This window comes from Coregonus clupeaformis, chromosome 9, assembly GCF_020615455.1.
Source record: "Coregonus clupeaformis isolate EN_2021a chromosome 9, ASM2061545v1, whole genome shotgun sequence".
NCBI lineage: Eukaryota > Metazoa > Chordata > Actinopteri > Salmoniformes > Salmonidae > Coregonus > Coregonus clupeaformis.
Genome location: NC_059200.1, coordinates 7233129 through 7252396, shown reverse-complemented (window position 1 = coordinate 7252396; position 19268 = coordinate 7233129). Strand labels below are relative to the sequence as shown.

General features: G+C 43.2%; 1 protein-coding gene and 1 pseudogene across 1 annotated transcript; one reads left to right on the top strand and one right to left on the bottom strand.

The window, feature by feature from the left end:
• Positions 1-517: 517 nt before the first annotated feature.
• Positions 518-19268, bottom strand: part of LOC121574173 — a 50760-nt pseudogene continuing 32009 nt past the window's right edge.
• LOC121573644 (lysophosphatidic acid receptor 6-like) lies at positions 15449-19060 on the top strand. The gene has a single exon (XM_041885775.1). It carries the CDS (start codon positions 17527-17529, stop codon positions 18751-18753), a length of 1227 nt encoding a protein of 408 aa, XP_041741709.1. The 5' UTR covers positions 15449-17526; the 3' UTR covers positions 18754-19060.

Here is a 19268-nt window from a genome sequence, read left to right as displayed (position 1 = left end):
TAGAGCTCTTTGACAATACAGATCAGCTCTGTTTATCGACGACAAAATTAAGCATTCAATTAAAAGAACACCCTACGTACAATGAAACATGGGGAGGATTCATAATGCTGTGGGGTTGATTTGCTGCCTCTGGTACTGGAGGCCTTGAACGTGTGCAAGGAATCATGAAATCAGCAGATTATCAAAGTGTTTTGTTTTTTTGGAGTGCAAAGTTCAACACTGTGTCTCCATTTAAGGTTGTGGGTCTTCCAGCAGGAAAATGACCCCAAACACACCTCAAAAAGCACCCAGGAATGGTTCAAGAAGAAACGCTGGACTGTTCTGCAGTGGCCAACGAAGAGTCCAGATCTGAATCCCATCCAAAACCTATGGCGAGATCTGAAAACAGCAGTTGGTGGAGGCCACCCCTCAAACAAAGACTGGGCCAAATTGCCAGTAGAAATGTACAGCAAGCTCATTGATGGCTACAAGAAGCGTTTGTCTGCAGTTATCTTGGCCAAAGGCTGTGTAAACAAGAACTAGCTCCGGGGTGCCAAAAATGGTGTCCATGCCATGTCTACATTTTCTAAATTAAAATTATTAACTTAAGTTTACAAAAATAAAATTGGTTTTGCAATGTTGAAAATCCAATAACAAGGTGTGGAGACCAAACGCCTTTTTCAATTTGAACTTATTTTAGAAGAAATAGCTAATCATTCAAGAAAAGTGCAAGGGAACCAATATGTTTGGCTGCAACTGTAGCAGACCCTTAAAACTAGTGTCCCTCTATAAAACATGGTAATACTCACTTGATCTCCCATAACAATTTCAATAACAAGGATCAAAATATATTAAAAGCACTCAGTTAAAGCATCCACACTAAACAACAAAGAGAAAGACAACTTTTCTGAATTCACAAATTACTCTCTCAAAAGAGTATCGCTTAAATATAAAAACGGGCAAAAATCAAATGTACAGAAAAAATGGTATTCCTTTTTTTAAGGGGTCTAGGATGGAGGGGGTAGGGAGTATAGGGTAGGAAGTAGAATCTGGCACCTATACTCTCAAACAGTGCTGGACAGTAAGTACATTTAAGGCTTGTCCGTCTCTGACTCGGCATCCTCCTTCATGTTTTGTTCCTGCATGCGGGTCCAAGTGGAGCCTGGAAACAGACAGACATTGAGTTTCATGACAGTTAACAGACAGACTCCAGCACTTAAAGATAAAGGCACCTTTTATTAAAGTATAGTTTGAGGAATGGTAAAAGAAAAGCAGAACTAATTAATAGAAAGTTCGAAACTAAGGATGATGAAAGCAGAATTCAGGTAAATCCAGAAATAAAATGCTAACTCACTAATCTCTGCAAGTTTCTGTATCAGTGTTGAATCTCCATCCGGTTTGCTGTGATGAGAACAGAGCAAGAAGAGATCAACATATACCAACCATGAACACAACATTATGATGTCAAGTATAACTGTAATTAAAGCTAGCTAGCTGGGGAAGTATCCTACCTCCCATCAGCTTCGTCCTGTCCGTCCATGTCAAGGCATATCCTCTTCTGGGGCATGGGGACAGAGCTCATATCCAAACTCCTCTTCAAGGAACAATCACTGTTGTTCACCATCGCATTAATCTTCTGGAACTTATCAGAGGTCTGCAGAGGAAACGATGTCATTTTAGTGCACTGGACACAATTTGTGTGCTGGTCCATTTTAGTAAAGAATCTTTTCCACTACGTGGATGAAAGTGATCACGTACCCCAAAGGATTCACCGATCGATACCAGGATTCTGAAAGAAATAAAATAAAATGAATGATTCATATCATTAGAGAAAGAAAACGAACAATAATTGATAACGCTAAAATTTAAACATGGTCATTACCATAACAAAATAAGAGGAAGAATACACAATCAAATTGATACTCGTATCTTTGCCAGTTTGGAACTGAAAAGTCTGTATAATGAGCTGTGCCTCAACCATATCTGTGCATCACTAAGAGCACACAAACAAGGTGTCCTCCCCCAGTGAGTCAGCCTGGTTCATGGGTGGTAGGGTACTGACCTGGTGCGTGGGGTCATGACCCCTGGAGACATGTGCGATGGGCTCTTCATGGGAGAGATATAGACATTGTTGCTACCATGCACTCTCATGGGGGAGTTGGGGAACTTGTAGGGGATGTGTAGTATGGGAGACAGTGTGGGGGGCTGGGGGAGAGAGACTGTAGTGAGTGTGTCAGTAGAGAATAATAGCACATTAGGTAGGCAATCATTTTGAACCTGCATATTTTGAACCTGACCATGTGAAGTATGTTATGGTGCCACATGGGGGCGCTGAATGTCTCACCCTTGGAGAGGCGTACTGCAGGATTTTGGTCTTCAGTTTCTGCATGAACACCTGGTTGTAGAAGACGATGATGGACTCATACTGGCCCTCCCGGATCAACACATGCTTAAATGTCTGCAAGAAAAGACAGGCATATGAGATGTTATGCATATGTGGTAATGCTTTTTCTAATCTGACTTAATAAAGCATGCCACACTACCCATATGCAGAAAGTCATTTTCAGTGCCTCATGTCTTCACTACAGCGCCACAGCAGGAGTAAGTAGTTAGTATCCCTGTGTACTCACCTCTTGGTTGGTGTTCGGCATATTCTTGTAAGCAGTGACGATGGTCTTGAAATGCAAGTCCACGTTCTTTACCTTGCATATGGCGTACATGGCCGACATCATCAACTGTTTGGGGGGAAAAAAGATACAGGTGTCAAGTTGTACACGATAATGTATAGCAGTGTTGCATGGTATACCGGTACCACAGTAATATCACAGTACCATAACACCATGATACTTATGATACCAAAATCTTCTAATACCTTAGTACCGTTTCATATGATACTAACACATTTTTCAGCCCTACCAATCTTAAGAACCAACTGGTGCCTGTTATACAATTTTTATAGTCAGCTTTGTTTATACATTTTGTTAAAAAAAAAGCAACATCAACTACTCTCTTGTATGCGCCAGTCTAATCATGTCCACTTCACTTTAATCAGGTGTGGCAGCTGTAATCTGCCAGCCGCAACTCCTTCCAGCCATCTCTCACCTGCTTCTCTCCGCCTGCACATCTATTCCTCCATCAGTTTTGAAAATATAATTTAGCCGTGATGGCGAGGGGGGATGCAGACCCTGATCGGTCTTCTGTTGTTACATTTGTACATTTGATACATTGGAGCAGCATGCAGAGCAAGCAAAGGTGATACATTGTATATAATTTCATCCCAGGTATAACCAAGAGCACAGGCCAGTCTCAGATCACATTTTATTTGTCACATGCGCCGAATACAACAGGTGTAAACCTTACTGTGAAATGTTTACTTACAAGCCCTTAACCAACAATGCAGTTTTAACAAAATATTTACTAAATAAACTCAAGTTTAAAAAAAGTAACATAACAAAATAAAATTAATGAGGCTATATACAGGGGGTACCGAGTCAATGTGCAGGAGAACAGGTTAGTCGAGGTAATATGTACATGTAGGTAGGGGTAAAGTGACTATGCATAGATTATAAACAGCGAGTAGCAGCAGTGTAAATTGTCCGGGTAGCCGTTTGATGAATTGTTCAGCAGCCTTATGGCTTGGGGGTAGAAGCTGTTAAGGAGTCTTTTGGACCTAGACTTGGCGCTCCGGGACCGCTTGCCTTGTGGTAGCAGAGAGAAGAGTCTATGACTTGGGTGGAGTCTTTGACACTTTTTGCAAGTTCGCTGTGACACAGCAGTGCCAGAGAGGAAAAACAGCTTCGCAACAGTCATGCTCGCAGCTTTACAAAGAAAACAGCTTGTCTCTAGCTCAAAACAGTAAAAAAAAATATGACTCATTACCGGAGCTACCTTTTTTCCCGCGCACATTTTAAATAATTTCAGAAACCATGTTGCTGTTTTAAACTAATCCCGGGTCGCTAATTATTGGTTTGATAACAAACAACGTTGTCCAGTCAGGTTTCCTAGCTAGCTAACAACTTGGTAACTTGACAGTAGGTTTAGGCAAATTTGATTGGCTCAGGAAGAAAGGAAATGGGTCTGCTACTCATGAGATGTGCTTCAAAACGGTAGGATTCATATAGACCCAATGGAAGCCTAAACTATCAAAAATATCATCACTTTCTGGTGCTCCTTACATTCTGTTTGGTGCCTAACTTTTTAAAAGTTGGGAGCAGTGTATATGTGTTTGTGAGAGAGAGTGGTGTGTGTACGTTTATGAGGGAGACAGAGCGAGTTTCATGCAGTGTTTTCCCCTTACTACCACAATGACATGCAGGACATTATGCATGCACGGTGCAGTCGGAAAATATTCAGACCCCTTCACTTTTGCCACATTTTGTTACATTACAGCCTTATTCTAAATTTGATTTAAATGGCTTTTTCCATCAATCTACACACAATACCCCATAATGACAATGCAAAACAGGTTTTTAGAAAGTTTTGCAAATGTATTAAAAATAAAAAACTGAAATACCTTATTTACATAAGTATTCAGACCCTTTGATATGAGACTCGAAATTGAGCTCAGGTGCATCCTGTTTCCATTGATCATCGTTGAGATGTTTCTACAACTTGATTAGAGTCCACCTGTGGTAGATTCAATTGATTGGACATGATTTGGAAAGGCAAACACCTGTCTATATAAGGTCCCACAATTGACAGAGGCACAGATCTGGGGAAGGGTACCAAAAAATGTCTGCAGCATTGAAGGTCCCCAAGAACACAGTGGCCTCCATAATTCTTAAATGGAAGAAGTTTGAAACCACCAAGACTCTTCCTAGAGCTGGCCGCCCGGCCAAACTGAGCAATCGGGGGAGAAGGGCCTTGGTCAGGGAGGTGACCAAGAACCCGAAGGTCACTCTGACAGAGCTCCAGAGTACCTCTGTGGAGACGGGAGAACCTTCCAGAAGGACAACCATCTCTGCAGCACTCCACCAATCAGGCCTTTATGGTAGAGTGGCCAGACGGAAGCCACTCCTCAGTAAAAGGCACATGACAGGCACCTAAAGGACTCTCAGACCATGAGATTCTCTGGTCTGATGAAACCAAGATTGAACTCTTTGGCCTGAATGCCAAGCGTCACCTCTGGAGGAAACCTGGCACAATCCTTCCGGTGAAGCATGGTGGTGTCAGCATCATGGTGTGGGGATGTTTTTCAGCGGCAGGGACTGGGAGACTAGTCAGGATCGTGGGAAAGTCTCTGAATGTCCTTGAGTGGCCCAGCCGCAACCTGGACCCGATCGAACATCTCTGGAGAGACCTGAAAATAGCTGTGCAGTGACGCTTCTCATCCAACTTGACAGAGCTTGAGAGGATATTTTATTTTTTTATTTAACATTTATTTAACTAGGCAAGTCAGTTAAGAACAAATTCTTATTTACAATGATGGCCTACACCAGCCAAACCCGGACGACGCTGGGCCAATTGTGCGCCGCCCTATGGCACTCCCAATCACAGTGATACAGCCTGGAATCGAACCAGGGTCTGTAGTGACGCCTCTAGCACTGTGATTCAGTGCCTTAGACCGCTGCGCCACTCGGGAGCCTGAGTGATCTGCAGAGAAGAATGGGAGAAACGCCCCAAATACAGGTGTGCCAAGCTTGTAGCGTCATACCCAAGAAGACTCGAGGCTGTAATCGCTGCCAAAGGTGCGTCAACGCTGCCAATGGGTCTGAACACTTATGTAAATGCAATATTTATATTTCTTTATTTGTATACTACTCGGCATCGTGACACTTGGTCTGGTATCATATCCTCAGTAAAATGTTGGTATCATGACAACACTAATGTATAGTGTGTTTTGATTGCATGTCGAAATTGCATTAGAGTGTGTGTGTGTGTGTACACAGTAGAGTACCTGGTCCAGGTGGCGGTCTCTCATCAGTTCATACTCATGCTGTAGTGTGTGCTGAAACAGAGTCCACATGATTTGCTCCAGCTCAGGGTGAGAGGTCAGCAGGTGTGTACAGCATCTTCAGCCTCATGTAGGCCAGCCGGTACACTACAGGAAGAACACAGACAACAAGTTAGAAACCGGTAACAAAGACAGACAACCAGTCATACACAAACACCCCAGAGGACTACTGTACATCCAACTATTATCTAGTGAAATGTTTACGTTTTTTGTAGAAGCGGCTGAGAGAGTTGGACTTGGGGTGCCGAGGGGTCTGATGGAGTGGCAGGGCAGGGGGCTGAGAGGAGGGCAGGCCTGGAGATTCAGGGTCCGGCTGGGGACGGTTTCTGGGGCGCACAGCAGAAAGATACAGGAGAGAGAAAAACTATATTAGAAAAACAATATCACAAGCATCAGGTCATAACATTGAGCTGGATCAGTGATGCACATCGATTTCTTAAACCACATTGTAAAAGGTTAAATGGTCAATATCCTACAGAAAACTTCAAAAGGTTTTCAACCTGACTTCTGACCAGTCTTTCCCAAAGCTCAGGGCTTTGATAAGTGTTAGTCGGTCAGTATTTATGTGGCCAAACAAGCCCATTACCCTCCACCCTGTTCAATTCACCCACTCACATACATAACATTCCACAACTACTCAGTTTCTGCTTTGTCAGGGCTCAACAACTTTGATAACATGCATGTTGTTCCTAAATGCAGTTACAAGAGGACAAGGCTGAAGCATGTGTACAGTGCTGTTTTGTGAGAGTTCAAGTGCAAACGTATATTAATGCAGCTTTTTAACCTCAAATTGGTGATTTTCAATCAATTGGGCAGAATTACAACATTTGCATGCCATCCCAAGCCTGGAAGGTATGCCATTTGAAAAACAAACATTTACTACTCAGATCTCTGGCACCCATCCATGCTACACAGCTTGACCCGATCTTACCCCAGCTTTGTTTACATGCTAACATTCATTGACTGTTAGCATGTAAACAAAGGTTTTGAGTGTATGAGCCAATCGCTTATAAAACAGCATAAATTAAATGTCTAATCCAGATAAGAACACACAGGCCCAAAGCTGCTAACAGAGTGAGGGGCAGCCAGTAGGAGTATGGGTAATGAGTTTTACTAGTCTACATAACAGTTGAGTTCACATAAGATTAGGCTTGGGCGATGTCAACTTTTGTCCTATCATGATTCTCTGCTTATATAAATTGCCCGATAGACGATGTTATCGCTCCCCTAGCGGCAACCCAAAATGTAAAATTAAAACATTAAAACATTTTTTTTATAAAAAAAAACAAAAAAATAAATAAATATATATTAAAGACAGCTAGCACGAGCTCGCATGCTATGGGCGGGACAAGAGGAACCATGACATTGATAAAAACTTGGGAGTATAGTGGAGCCAAATCTTTTCTAGTAGCCTATTCCACTCTGGTGTAGCTGTGGCACGAAACAGATATGATGGCCTATCTGAGTGCCTGTGTGCCGAAGCACGCAGATGGAGCGAGTGACATACAGTCAACGAGCCTTGCTGGCGCTGCCTGTGTGTCGTGTGATGGGTTGTAAATCATCATGGGCTGCAGTCTGCAAAGCAAGCAACTCTTCTGTCCTCAGAACTGGATAATTAAACTGATTTCACATCCTCCTCTCTTATTAGGCCTAGGCTACGTTGCGTTGCACGTAGGTTGCACATTTCTAAAACAATATGGAAATAGGCCCAGGCCAACTATAGGCTAAACAGTTTTTTTCATAAGCTTTGCTCAGAAGTTTTCTTTTGACTTCTCATTTGCTTTTTCCATCTTGGTATGGTTTGCTCAATTTCACTTCTTGTGGCCTGAAATGTTTGTCATTCAAAATAAAGCTGTGATTGAGAATAGCATAGACTCTGACTTTCATAATTGTTCCCATTTAAAAGCTGCAACTGTTGGGAAATACTCTTCATAACTTTAAATGTGTCTTAATGCTTTAATGATATTTCAATTAGTAGGATTAGGCTTTTGTCCGTTTGTTTCGCAACGGCAAAGAGGGATTTTTTCCGGCCTCGCATGCCTCCTTTCTGTCTTATAATGCATAAGCTTTGCTCAACTGTAAGGTTTGTTCAAATTTCTCATTAGATTTTTTTATCTTGCTATTGTTCCATCTTTCTCATCACTTTAGGCCTACCATGTTTTTAGGTTATTCAAAAACCAAACAACTTTTCTGAGCCTAGGACACCATTAAAATAATTCATTGTTTGATCAAGAAATCCAGTGATATTCATATCAAAAGGAGATAAAATAGGAAATTAGGCTTTTAATTCACTATAAAAATAGCTATTGGCCCAGATCATCCAACATTTGCGAGAAGAAAAAAAACATTTTCTGACCGGACATTTTGTACGGCTTTGGTGAAACCCTTTGCTCTGTCTACATTGTTCTCTTGCATTCTGTAAATATAACATATTTATTGGAATATGCTATAGCAAATAGCAATTTACTCTGAATATCACCCATGCACTACCCTGCCTGACTCGCTCTTTACTGCGTCGTGCCAGTCAAGTTGAAATAGGTTAGGTATCTTTTGTCACATCACGATGTCGTCACCATTGATGATGGTTGTCAATCGTCCTCGATAGACGATGCCATCGTAATATCGCCCAACCCTACATAACATATAGTTACCATAATAGACTACACTCATAAACAATGTTCCCTCAAATGTTTTTGGGCACTGAGCAAATTTCTGATCTGCTGAACGCAAACTTGAAAGTTGTGAAAATTCGATGCAACTTCCAGCTGGTGTTTACTGTGAACACTGAGGCTGTACCCGCTTTAAGTTACAGACAGTGGTCAAGTAGGCTACAGTGGCTATTTGATCATAATGTAGGCCTACCAGTGTGGTCTACCATCAGCCAATGTGTGGTGTTCAATGTAGGCCTACATTCCATGAGACATACAAGGCTTGTGATTAACCTGTTTATCCACTTGTCCTTCAGACCAGGAGGTGACTGAAAACGTTGTGTTGTTTGATGCAAGAAACCACTTTACAAAATAAAATGCATTATTATTCCCATACCATTACAGAGAATAAGACAAATTATGCTACCCTCTGCCTATTGGCTACTTAGCTTATTCAAAGCCGTCTCAAAATACAACACTGCCCCTTTAAGACAAATAAAAAAGCTGTTTACCTGATTAGAAATGTACACATTTTGTGCTCTTGTAGGAAGCAATCCCTCCCCCATTACTGACTACAAATGATCTATAAGTGGGCTAATAACTCACTAACTAGCAAAGGATATGAACAAATATGCACACGTGGCTACATGTAGCTCTAACTTTTATCTCAAAACAAGCGCATCTACTCACGACCCACGACCGCTCATGCTGTAAACACAGTCCAGTTCAAAGTGAATGGGACAGATCCATATATGGCAATGGTCTATTTGCATATAGGCCTACTGCAGCTCTGATTGGTTATGCGGCACCGGTCTGTGTAGAGTACGGGCTGAGTCGTGCGTGTCAATGGAATAGAATCCTACTCCAATGCGCTCTGCCTACAACAAAATCTCTTGCATAGTTAGTTAGTAGTAAGTGTTGCATACTAAGTGTTGCATACTAAGTCTAGTTCGTTTTGTTTCGGTATGTTGCATTGAAAGTGGCTAATATTGCATTGATTCGATCACAATTCTCACAGTAAAGAGAAATGTTGATAATGTTAACCTCTACGGGATCAGTGTCCCGTATACGGGAAGGTTGCGCTAACGTGCGCTAATGTGATTAGCATGACTGTTGTAAGTAACAGCAAACTTTCCAAGACATAGACATGTCTTATATGGGCAGAAAGCTTAAATTCTGGTTAATCTAACTGCAATGTCCAATTTACAGTAGCTATTACAGTGAAAAAATACCGTGCTATTGTTTGAGGAGAGTGCACAACAACAAAAAACGTATCACGGCAACTGGTTTGATACATTCACCTCTGAAGGTACAGAGAGGGAATTAAGTATTTGATCCCCTGCTGATTTTGTACGTTTGCCCACTGACAAAGACATGATCAGTCTATAATTTTAATGGTAGGTTTATTTGAACAGTGAGAGACAGAATAACAAACAAACAAATCCAGAAAAACGCATGTCAAAAATGTTATAAATTGATTTGCATTTTAATGAGGGAAATAAGTATTTGACCCCTCTGCAAAACATGACTTAGTACTTGCTGGCAAAACCCTTGTTGGCAATCACAGAGGTCAGACGTTTCTTGTAGTTGGCCACCAGGTTTACACACATCTCAGGAGGGATTTTGTCCCACTCCTCTTTGCAGATCTTCTCCAAGTCATTAAGGTTTCGAGGCTGACGTTTGGCAACTCGAACATTCAGCTCCCTCCACAGATTTTCTATGGGATTAAGGTCTGGAGACTGGCTAGGCCACTCCAGGACCTTAATGTGCTTCTTCTTGAGCCACTCCTTTGTTGCCTTGGCTGTGTGTTTTGGGTCATTGTCATGCTGGAATACCCATCCACGACCCATTTTCAATGCCCTGGCTGAGGGAAGGAGGTTTTCACCCAAGATTTGACAATACATGGCCCCGTCCATCGTCCCTTTGATGCGGTGAAGTTGTCCTGTCCCCTTAGCAGAAAAACACCCCCAAAGCATAATGTTTTCACCTCCATGTTTGACGGTGGGGATGGTGTTCTTGGGGTCATAAGCAGCATTCCTCCTCCTCCAAACACGGCGAGTTGAGTTGATGCCAAAGAGCTCGATTTTGGTCTCATCTGACCACAACACTTTGACCCAGTTCTCCTCTGAATCATTCAGATGTTCATTGGCAAACTTCAGACGGGCCTGTATATGTGCTTTCTTGAACAGGGGGACCTTGCGGGTGCTGCAGGATTTCAGTCCTTCACGGCGTAGTGTGTTACCAATTGTTTTCTTGGTGACTATGGTCCCAGCTGCCTTGAGATTCCTCACCGTTCTCATGATCATTGCAACTCCACGAGGTGAGATCTTGCATGGAGCCCCAGGCCTAGGGAGATTGACAGTTACTTTGTGTTTCTTCCATTTGTGAATAATCGCACCAACTGTTGTCACCTTCTCACCAAGCTGCTTGGCGATGGTCGTGTAGCCCATTCCAGCCTTGTGTAAGTCTACAATCGTGTCCCTGACATCCTTGGAGAGCTCTTTGGTCTTGGCCATGGTGGAGAGTTTGGAATCTGATTGATTGATTGCTTCTGTGGACAGGTGTCTTTTATACAGGTAACAAACTGAGATTAGGAGCACTCCCTTTAAGAGTGTGCTCCTAATCTCAGCTCGTTACCTGTATAAAAGACACCTGGGAGCCAGAAATCTTTCTGATTGAGAGGGGGTCAAATACTTATTTCCCTCATTCAAATATAAATCAATTTATAACATTTTTGACATGTGTTTTTTTGTTGTTATTCTCTCTCTCACTGTTCAAATAAACCTACCATTAAAATTATAGACTGATAATTTCTTTGTCAGTGCGCAAACACACAAAATCAGCAGGGGATCTAATACTTTTTTCCCACACTGTAAATAATGTACTTACATTCAGTAATCTTGCTCTGATTTGTCATCCTAAGGGTCCCAGAGATAAAATGTAGCATAGTTCTGTTGGATAAAATCAATTTTTATATTCAAATGCAGGAACTGGGTTCTACAGTTTCAACCCCCGCTGTCTCTGGCTCCACGCCCGGCCATCTAGATGTGTGAAAGTTAGTGTATAAGCTAATGATCCATCATGTATGACATTCTTGGGAGTGTGTAAACTTACATTTTGTATTACCATATCATTTTTGTATGTTCTCTATAGTTATGTACTTGAAAATGTATCAATTGACCAATTCGGCACATTTGGGCAGACTTGATACAAAATAGTCCAGTATTGCAATGCTTCACTGGATCAATCTGAAACTTTGCACACACACTGCAGCCATCTAGTGGCCAAAATCTAAATTGCGCCTAAACTGCAATATTATATTATGGCCTTTATCTTGCATTTCAAAGTTGATGGAACAAAAAAATAAATAGAAAATGAATGTTTTTTTGTTTGTATTATCTTTTACTCGATCTAATGTGTTATATTCTCCGACATTAATTTCACATTTCCACAAACTTCAAAGTGTTTCATTTCAAATGGTATCAAGAATATGCTTCCTGAGCTACAGGCAGTTAGATTTGGGTATATCATTTTAGGTGAAAAGTGAATAAAAGGGTCCAATCCTTAAGAGGTTAACTAAGGGGGAAAACTCTAGAAAGTTGAGTGAAGTTCAATCTCGTGCTTCTCTGCGCGGGCTGATATTTATTCTGTGTGGCAGTCTGCACGTGGACGCAGCTTAGAGGGAACATTGCCCATAAACTACCAAGGAGAGTTCAGAGTAGGACTGGAGGCTACTTTCCTCTCATATACTTTCCTGTATGATGTCTCAGGCCCCTTCTCATTTTACATTTACATTTTAGTCATTTAGCAGACGCTCTTATCCAGAGCGACTTACAGTTAGTGAATACATATTTTTTTAAATACTGGCCCCCCGTGGGAATCAAACCCACAACCCTGGCGTTGCAAACGCCATGCTCTATCAACTGAGCTACATCCCTGCCGGCCATTCCCTCCCCTACCCTGGACGACGCTGGGCCAATTGTGCGCCGTCCATGAGTCTCCCGGTCGCGGCCGGCTGCGACAGAGCCTGGATTCGAACCAGGATCTCTAGTGGCACAGTTAGCACTGTGATGCAGTGCCTTAGACCACTGCGCCACTCAGGAGTACAACCTCCCTTCATCCTACCTACAAATAATCCTAGAAAGACGTGGACTACACAGTTTCTTCTGACCAGGTAAAACTCAGGGCCCTACACATAGTTGTACTACAGTTAGACTTGAGGGAAGTCGATGGTCTTGGCATAAAACGTCTTGGCACTTCCAGTGAAAGGTTAAGGTGATTACTGTACAGTACCATGCCTTTCTCCAACACCAGAGAGTTGTGTAAACACAACTTTTCCACTCAGGGTGTGTCCTCTCTGACCTCATCTGCCCTGTATTTTGTAAAGCTTTGCATCCCAGTCTTTTCTCATGCAAATAAAACCTCAAAGCCAAGATGTTCCTCTTTGAGGCAGAGCTCTTATTCACTGGCCTATTTACAAGTTTAATTCACACAAACCAAATGACAGAGGGGCAGATGAATGGAACCATAAGTCTGGTTTAAATCACATCACTTGTCGAGGCAGAAGTATAACGTGACAATCTTGGCATATAAACTACATATTAACAGTCAGACAGTCTCTCCACAGACATCGTCATATTTGCCAATGGGGACGACTGTGAATGAGGTGTGTCAGTGGTTGATGAGGGACTGGGGACTTACAGGTCAGCTGCAGTGTGGTTGTGCTGTAGGGGCTGGTTGAGGGTGGCAGGGGGCTTAGCCTGTTCCACTGGACCCTCCTCACGAGTCTGTCTCAGCAGCTCAAACAGTGGAGAATCCTGGGGAGAAACACACATGGAAGAGCATTTATAAGACAGGCTCTACAGCATTTCACACAGGGATTAAAGCATTACGAACACATCAACACTATGTAATACCAAGGTCATGGAACATGCTCCTAAAGTACAGGGGTCACGTTAATGCAGAATTCTTATTTTTCCACACAGGAAAAAAAACTAAAACCAGGGCGGGAGTCTGTCAGTGGCATTTGCGACGTGTTCCCAGCACACGCTCAGCTTGCGGCCATTGCTGTGGTCCTCCCTGTGTCCAGTATTCTCGCTGAAAGGGGATTCAGCTGCCAGAACCGAATTCTGACCAAGAAACGCTCTGGTATAGGCAGTGATCACCTGGAGACACTCATGCCAATTTCAAAATAGACATTTTTACTTTGCTAGGGCACGCACCATTTTTGACCAGGGTGCCGAAACGGCAAAGGGGAGGGAGATGAGGAAGTAAGATGGGCTAACGTGCTGACTACACTGCTAGCGTTACGTGCGCGAGCATTGCAAATTTTTTTTTACACATACATGTTGTTCAAATCATTTCATCCAAACTGCTCGCGCGCATCTCCATAGCCAGGCGCTAAAATACACAACTTGGTTCTATTTTTTCCGCTTGACGCGCTGCAAGTCCTGCCTCTCCCATCTCCTCATTGGTTTTTAGGAGCATATACCCACGTGGGTGATTGAAAGCTGAACTGAGGTCCACACTCCAGCCCAGTTGGTGGTGGTAATGCACCTTAAAGTTGGTTGCCAACCGCCATATAAAGTCCAAAGAAGAAGGAGACTGAAGGAGGAGAGATTCCTAGAAACTAACTAGGTTTACCATTTTATCTGTGGATTAATTGTCGGAGTAGAGGATCTTGTGCATTTCAGGTAAAATAACAACCCAATGTTTATATCCCAGGACAAATTAGCTAGCAACAGCAAGCTAGCTAGCTAAATGGCCATTAACTTTTAATGCGTTTCGACCTGTCCCCAAATTAATATAGGTGGTTCAGAGTTCGTTTTGATATTTCAACCGGCACTTGAGTACAAGCATTTTGAGGCTATAATATCATTCAGATTAATGATTGTTGTATGTGACTATAATGACATAGGGTAAAGAAAACTACGTTTTCACATAGTACCCTCTTGAACTGACCCATATTTTCCTGCATTCTACAACACTGAGTGGACCCATGTATTTATTGTCAGTTTGTTTAATTAGAACGCAGGTGAAATATAATAAAAACACAGATTTCTGGAAGGGTCTGCATTTGGAAAACCCCTGAAGCAAACATTGACCATGAGTTCATTTGCATGTGTGCGCTAATGTATGGGAGCACCAGTTCAGTTGTTTTATGTGGAATTAACCTGTGTTTTCACTGTTATGTGCTCCACTGGTCCACATATCAGGACTGGAAATGACAGACACGGAACCCGCCTTCTTTAACGGTTATTCTACAGCCCAGCTGTGTCCTCAGTCTGCACTGAGGGAGGAAAACACTGAATGACTCTGGTTTCAGCTATTCCCTCAATCTCAAGTATGCTGTCCTGGCAAAGGGTACAACTGCAGGAGGGGAAAGAATTTGTCTGTTTTGACCTTACAGTCCTGAACATTCTGTGTTCTTATGGAACTAGCAGTTTATATTGCCCTACCCCCTCCTTAACAAGTTTTGACTATTGCCAGAGCCACTCTCAGGGTCAACAACATTGTTGAGCCTTCATCGGACCGTCAAGAATGGATGAATTCATCATTGACACATTTGAAAAATTGTCATGTTCCCCTGACTGTGTTCCTTCCTATAATAACAAACAACAGAATGTCAAACCTCTATTCAATGAGGCTAGCTTCATCCACAGGGTTAACAACCCCTGTACCCTGTTGCCATTGGTCGTGTTGGGTTGACCAGTGGAACATGGTCACTCCCTAGGTTTCATTGTCAGATCTTATCAGAAACATTATTCAATTTAATTATATTCATAGCTGTATGGAAGGGTGTGTGTTTATGAAAGTAGGCCTACATGGTTATTTACAGTAAGACTATACCAGCAACTATATCCACCAACATAAAATAAGACCCAATGAGGCTGTTTGTCAAGCAGCATTGAGTGAAGATCAAAGGTGTGTTATTTTATTGAACACATGCATTTCCACATGTGCACACAAATACAAGCATACAGCACGTCTCTATCTGCGTCAGAGAAAACTGCACCTAGTCCCGTCTCATCTCGTTAGAGTCTGCACGCTCAGGCTTGCCATCACTGGAACCTTCCCCTTCCTGTTGTTCTGAGGCAGCTGCTCGCTGACACCAGACTAATAAAAAGTATTAGTCGAATAGAAAGTACACTGTGCTCTGGGGCTGACAGGAGAGTATCACTTAACTGACTCGTTTCGACAAATAGAGCAGTCAACTGAAAATGTCCACTGTTTGGGAGTAGGCTAGCTCTTAGATGAAAATCAAATATATAAATTAGCTTGAACGTTTGAATGACATTACAGCTCAACTAAATAAAGACAAAACAATAACCTACATACATTTAATTGATATTGACATTTTCATGAGATCCTGACAGAATGCTAAAGGAACAAAAACAAGCTAACAGGCCAACAAATGCTAATGTTTTTCCACACAATATCTAGAGCTACTTCAACCTGGGGGTATAAAGGGTTACTTCAGCCTGGGGGTATAAAGGGTTACTTCAACCTGGGGGTATAAAGGGTTACTTCAACCTGGGGGTATAAAGGGTTACTTCAACCTGGGGGTATAAAGGGTTACTTCAGCCTGGGGGTATAAAGGGTTACTTCAACCTGGGGGTATAAAGGGTTACTTCAACCTGGGGGTATAAAGGGTTACTTCAACCTGAGGGTATAAAGGGTTACTTCAACCTGGGGGTATAAAGGGTTACTTCAACCTGGGGGTATAAAGGGTTATTTCAACCTGGGGGTATAAAGGGTTACTTCAACCTGGGGGTATAAAGGGCCAGTGGCACGCCAGGCTCCTTTTCACCTAACACCAGATTTACTTAACAAAAGGCACATCAATAGGTGTTCCAGGTAAGTCATGACATAGCACAAGCGGCGGGGTGGGCCTTTCCCCTTTTGTTCTCTATTGCTCCTCAAGCAAGGGGGGAGGCCGATGACATCACAACTTCATCAAACCAACTCCTTGAATGCTCTACTCCTTGAAGTTTCCAGTTGTCTAAAAAACAATTTTGCTCAAAACATATCATTTTACCCTTTAGTGTGTGTACTTTAGTTTATTTATACTTGGTATATCACTTTAACAGGAACAGTTATTTAAAATTAAAATAAATCACTGGAGGATGTCTTTAAACGTTCAAAACACCACAACATCAACTCCGCCCGTCTCCCGCCAAGCCCAGCCAGAGACAAATCCCTCAGGTGATTACATAGCTAAAGCAGTCAGATGTGGGAGGGCCTTGGATGGGTGGTAGCCTACTCCTCCCAGTGTGTAAGCAAGCAGTCCGTTAAGCTTCAGTATGTGGTAGAGCTTCAAAACAGAAGACTGACTCCACTCCACTGACTTTTAGGCCTGGAAAGGCTGTATTTTGTGGCGGACAGGACAGACAGGCTGCAGCAAAGCCCGTCTGTCTACAAGTGTAGGGTCAGTAGGAGCACCATGCCCCAAGGGGCTGCAGCAGGATCAGACAGGAAGAGGGCTGCCAGAGGCCAGGAGGGACCCAGAGCCTCTCAGACGCTCAGCTCACAGACCCGAGGAGAGGCACATGACTCCCCCCTCTCTCACTGGAGCAAGAAACACCACTGACTCTGGAGTGAGAGGAGAAATGCTCCAGACTCAGAGAAGCCAACATCAAGGCTGTTCATAACAGAGGACATAAAAATAGGCCTGGGATCTTATAATTCCGTGACACATTGTACACTTACCAGTGGATTAACTGAGAGGACTGGTCTTGTCTTTTTGGATACAAGCACAGGTATTGATGGAGTTACTTGCTGTTCTTTTTAAAACACTGGACATGGTGGTGTTCGCATGAGCACATTGTTATGCTTATGAACATTGGATAGGAGTGAAAGTGTGGTTATTTTTTTCGAACTAGTATTCTCTAATGCTGGGGGAAGATGCTAACTCTTAAAGGGAAATTACATAGATAACATCAACTGATGTGTACCCCTGCAATTAAGGACAATTTAGTCCTCTATTCCTTAGAATTATCTTGTACAAGTGATCGCTGCTTTCCACAACAACATTCCCATTGTTGTATTGACATTCATATCCACTCCTCTCTAAAGATGAATAACAGCACTCTAGAGACTGATGGCATTAGTGCTCTTGGCTTGAGCCAAACCAACACGAGCTGTATTAAGAGTGATGGCTTCAAGTACACCCTGTACATCTCGGTTTTCAGCCTGGTCTTCATAGTCGGGCTGCTCTTCAACATGGCTGCCATGTACATCTTCGCCTGCACACTGAAGTTGCGCAACGAGACCACCACCTACATGATGAACCTGGTGGTGTCCGACCTGCTCTTTGTCCTCACCCTGCCCTTCAGGATCTTCTACTTTATCAACCAGGATTGGCCGTTCGGCAGGGGGCTCTGCCAGCTTTCTGTCTCCCTATTCTACACCAACATGTACGGCAGCATTCTCTTCCTCACTTGCATCAGTGTGGACCGCTTCCTGGCCATCGTCCACCCATTCCGATCACAGGCGTTGCGGACGAAACGGAACGCCAAGCTGGCCTGCTGCGCTGTGTGGGTGTTGGTGCTGTCTGGCAGCCTTCCGACAGGCTTCCTCCTCGACACCACCTCGCTCAGGAACGAAAACTCCTCTGTCAACTACTGCTTTGAGAACTTCTCCAACAAGCAGTGGAAGTCCAGTCTGTCCAAGGTTGTGGTGTTTATTGAGACGGTGGGATTCCTGATTCCGTTGTTAGTCAACATCTTCTGCTCCGTTTCGGTCCTCCAGACACTGCGCCAGCCCCAGGCCATCAGCCGCGGGGGCCAGCTCAACAAGAGCAACATCCTGAGGATGATCGTGGTCCATCTCCTCATCTTCTGCTTCTGCTTCATCCCCTACAATGTCAACCTGGTGTTCTATGCCCTGGTCCGCACCAAGCTGCTGAAGGGCTGCGTTGTGGAGTCGGTGGTGAGGACCATCTACCCCATCGCGCTCTGCATTGCGGTCACCAACTGCTGTTTCGACCCCGTCATCTACTACTTCACCTCCGAGACCATCCAGAACTCCATCAAACGTAAGTCTATGGCAGTTCGCAACAAGAATAAGCTGGGCAAGGGTCTTCAGACAGACACGCTGCAGAGCCAGAGCATCATGCAGAACAACCTGAGGACTCTGAGCGACAAAGTATTTTACAACGAGTCCACTGTGTGACGTCATCACCCACATGAGCCACCTTGATGAGGCATCAGTGCGATATTTGACATCAATATTTCAGTGAGCCAATATTTGGTGCAACACGCCCAGATGATCGGAGCTAACAGATGGGAGATGAGTGGTCTTGAGTGGATTCTATAGGAACCATGGCATCACAGGAACAAAGTGAGCAAACCCTAAAGTGCAGTTGCATTAAGGGTACCATCCAGTGACTCAGCTCTGAGTGTTGTCGTGTTAAAGGGATACTTTGGAATTTTGGCTAGCATGCTAGCAGAAACCCATAGACTTCCAGTCATTGTGCAAATGCTAGTTAGCACTGGCTCGCGAAACTACCTCTTACTTCCTTCATACTGGACACAGAAACATAAAAAATGGTATCCACAAGTTCATCTGACTCTGGGGAAGTAGATAAAAGGGCCTCATTGCCAAAATGAGGGGAGAAACCCTGCAGTGTGGTGCTACGGATTTAGAAAAATATATATAAAAAAAGTGTGAACATTTACCCACAACAC

Excerpts from the sequence above, each read along its gene's own strand:
- LOC121573644 (XM_041885775.1), top strand. The coding sequence starts at position 17,527 with ATGTGTACCCCTGCAATTAAGGACAATTTAGTCCTCTATTCCTTAGAA.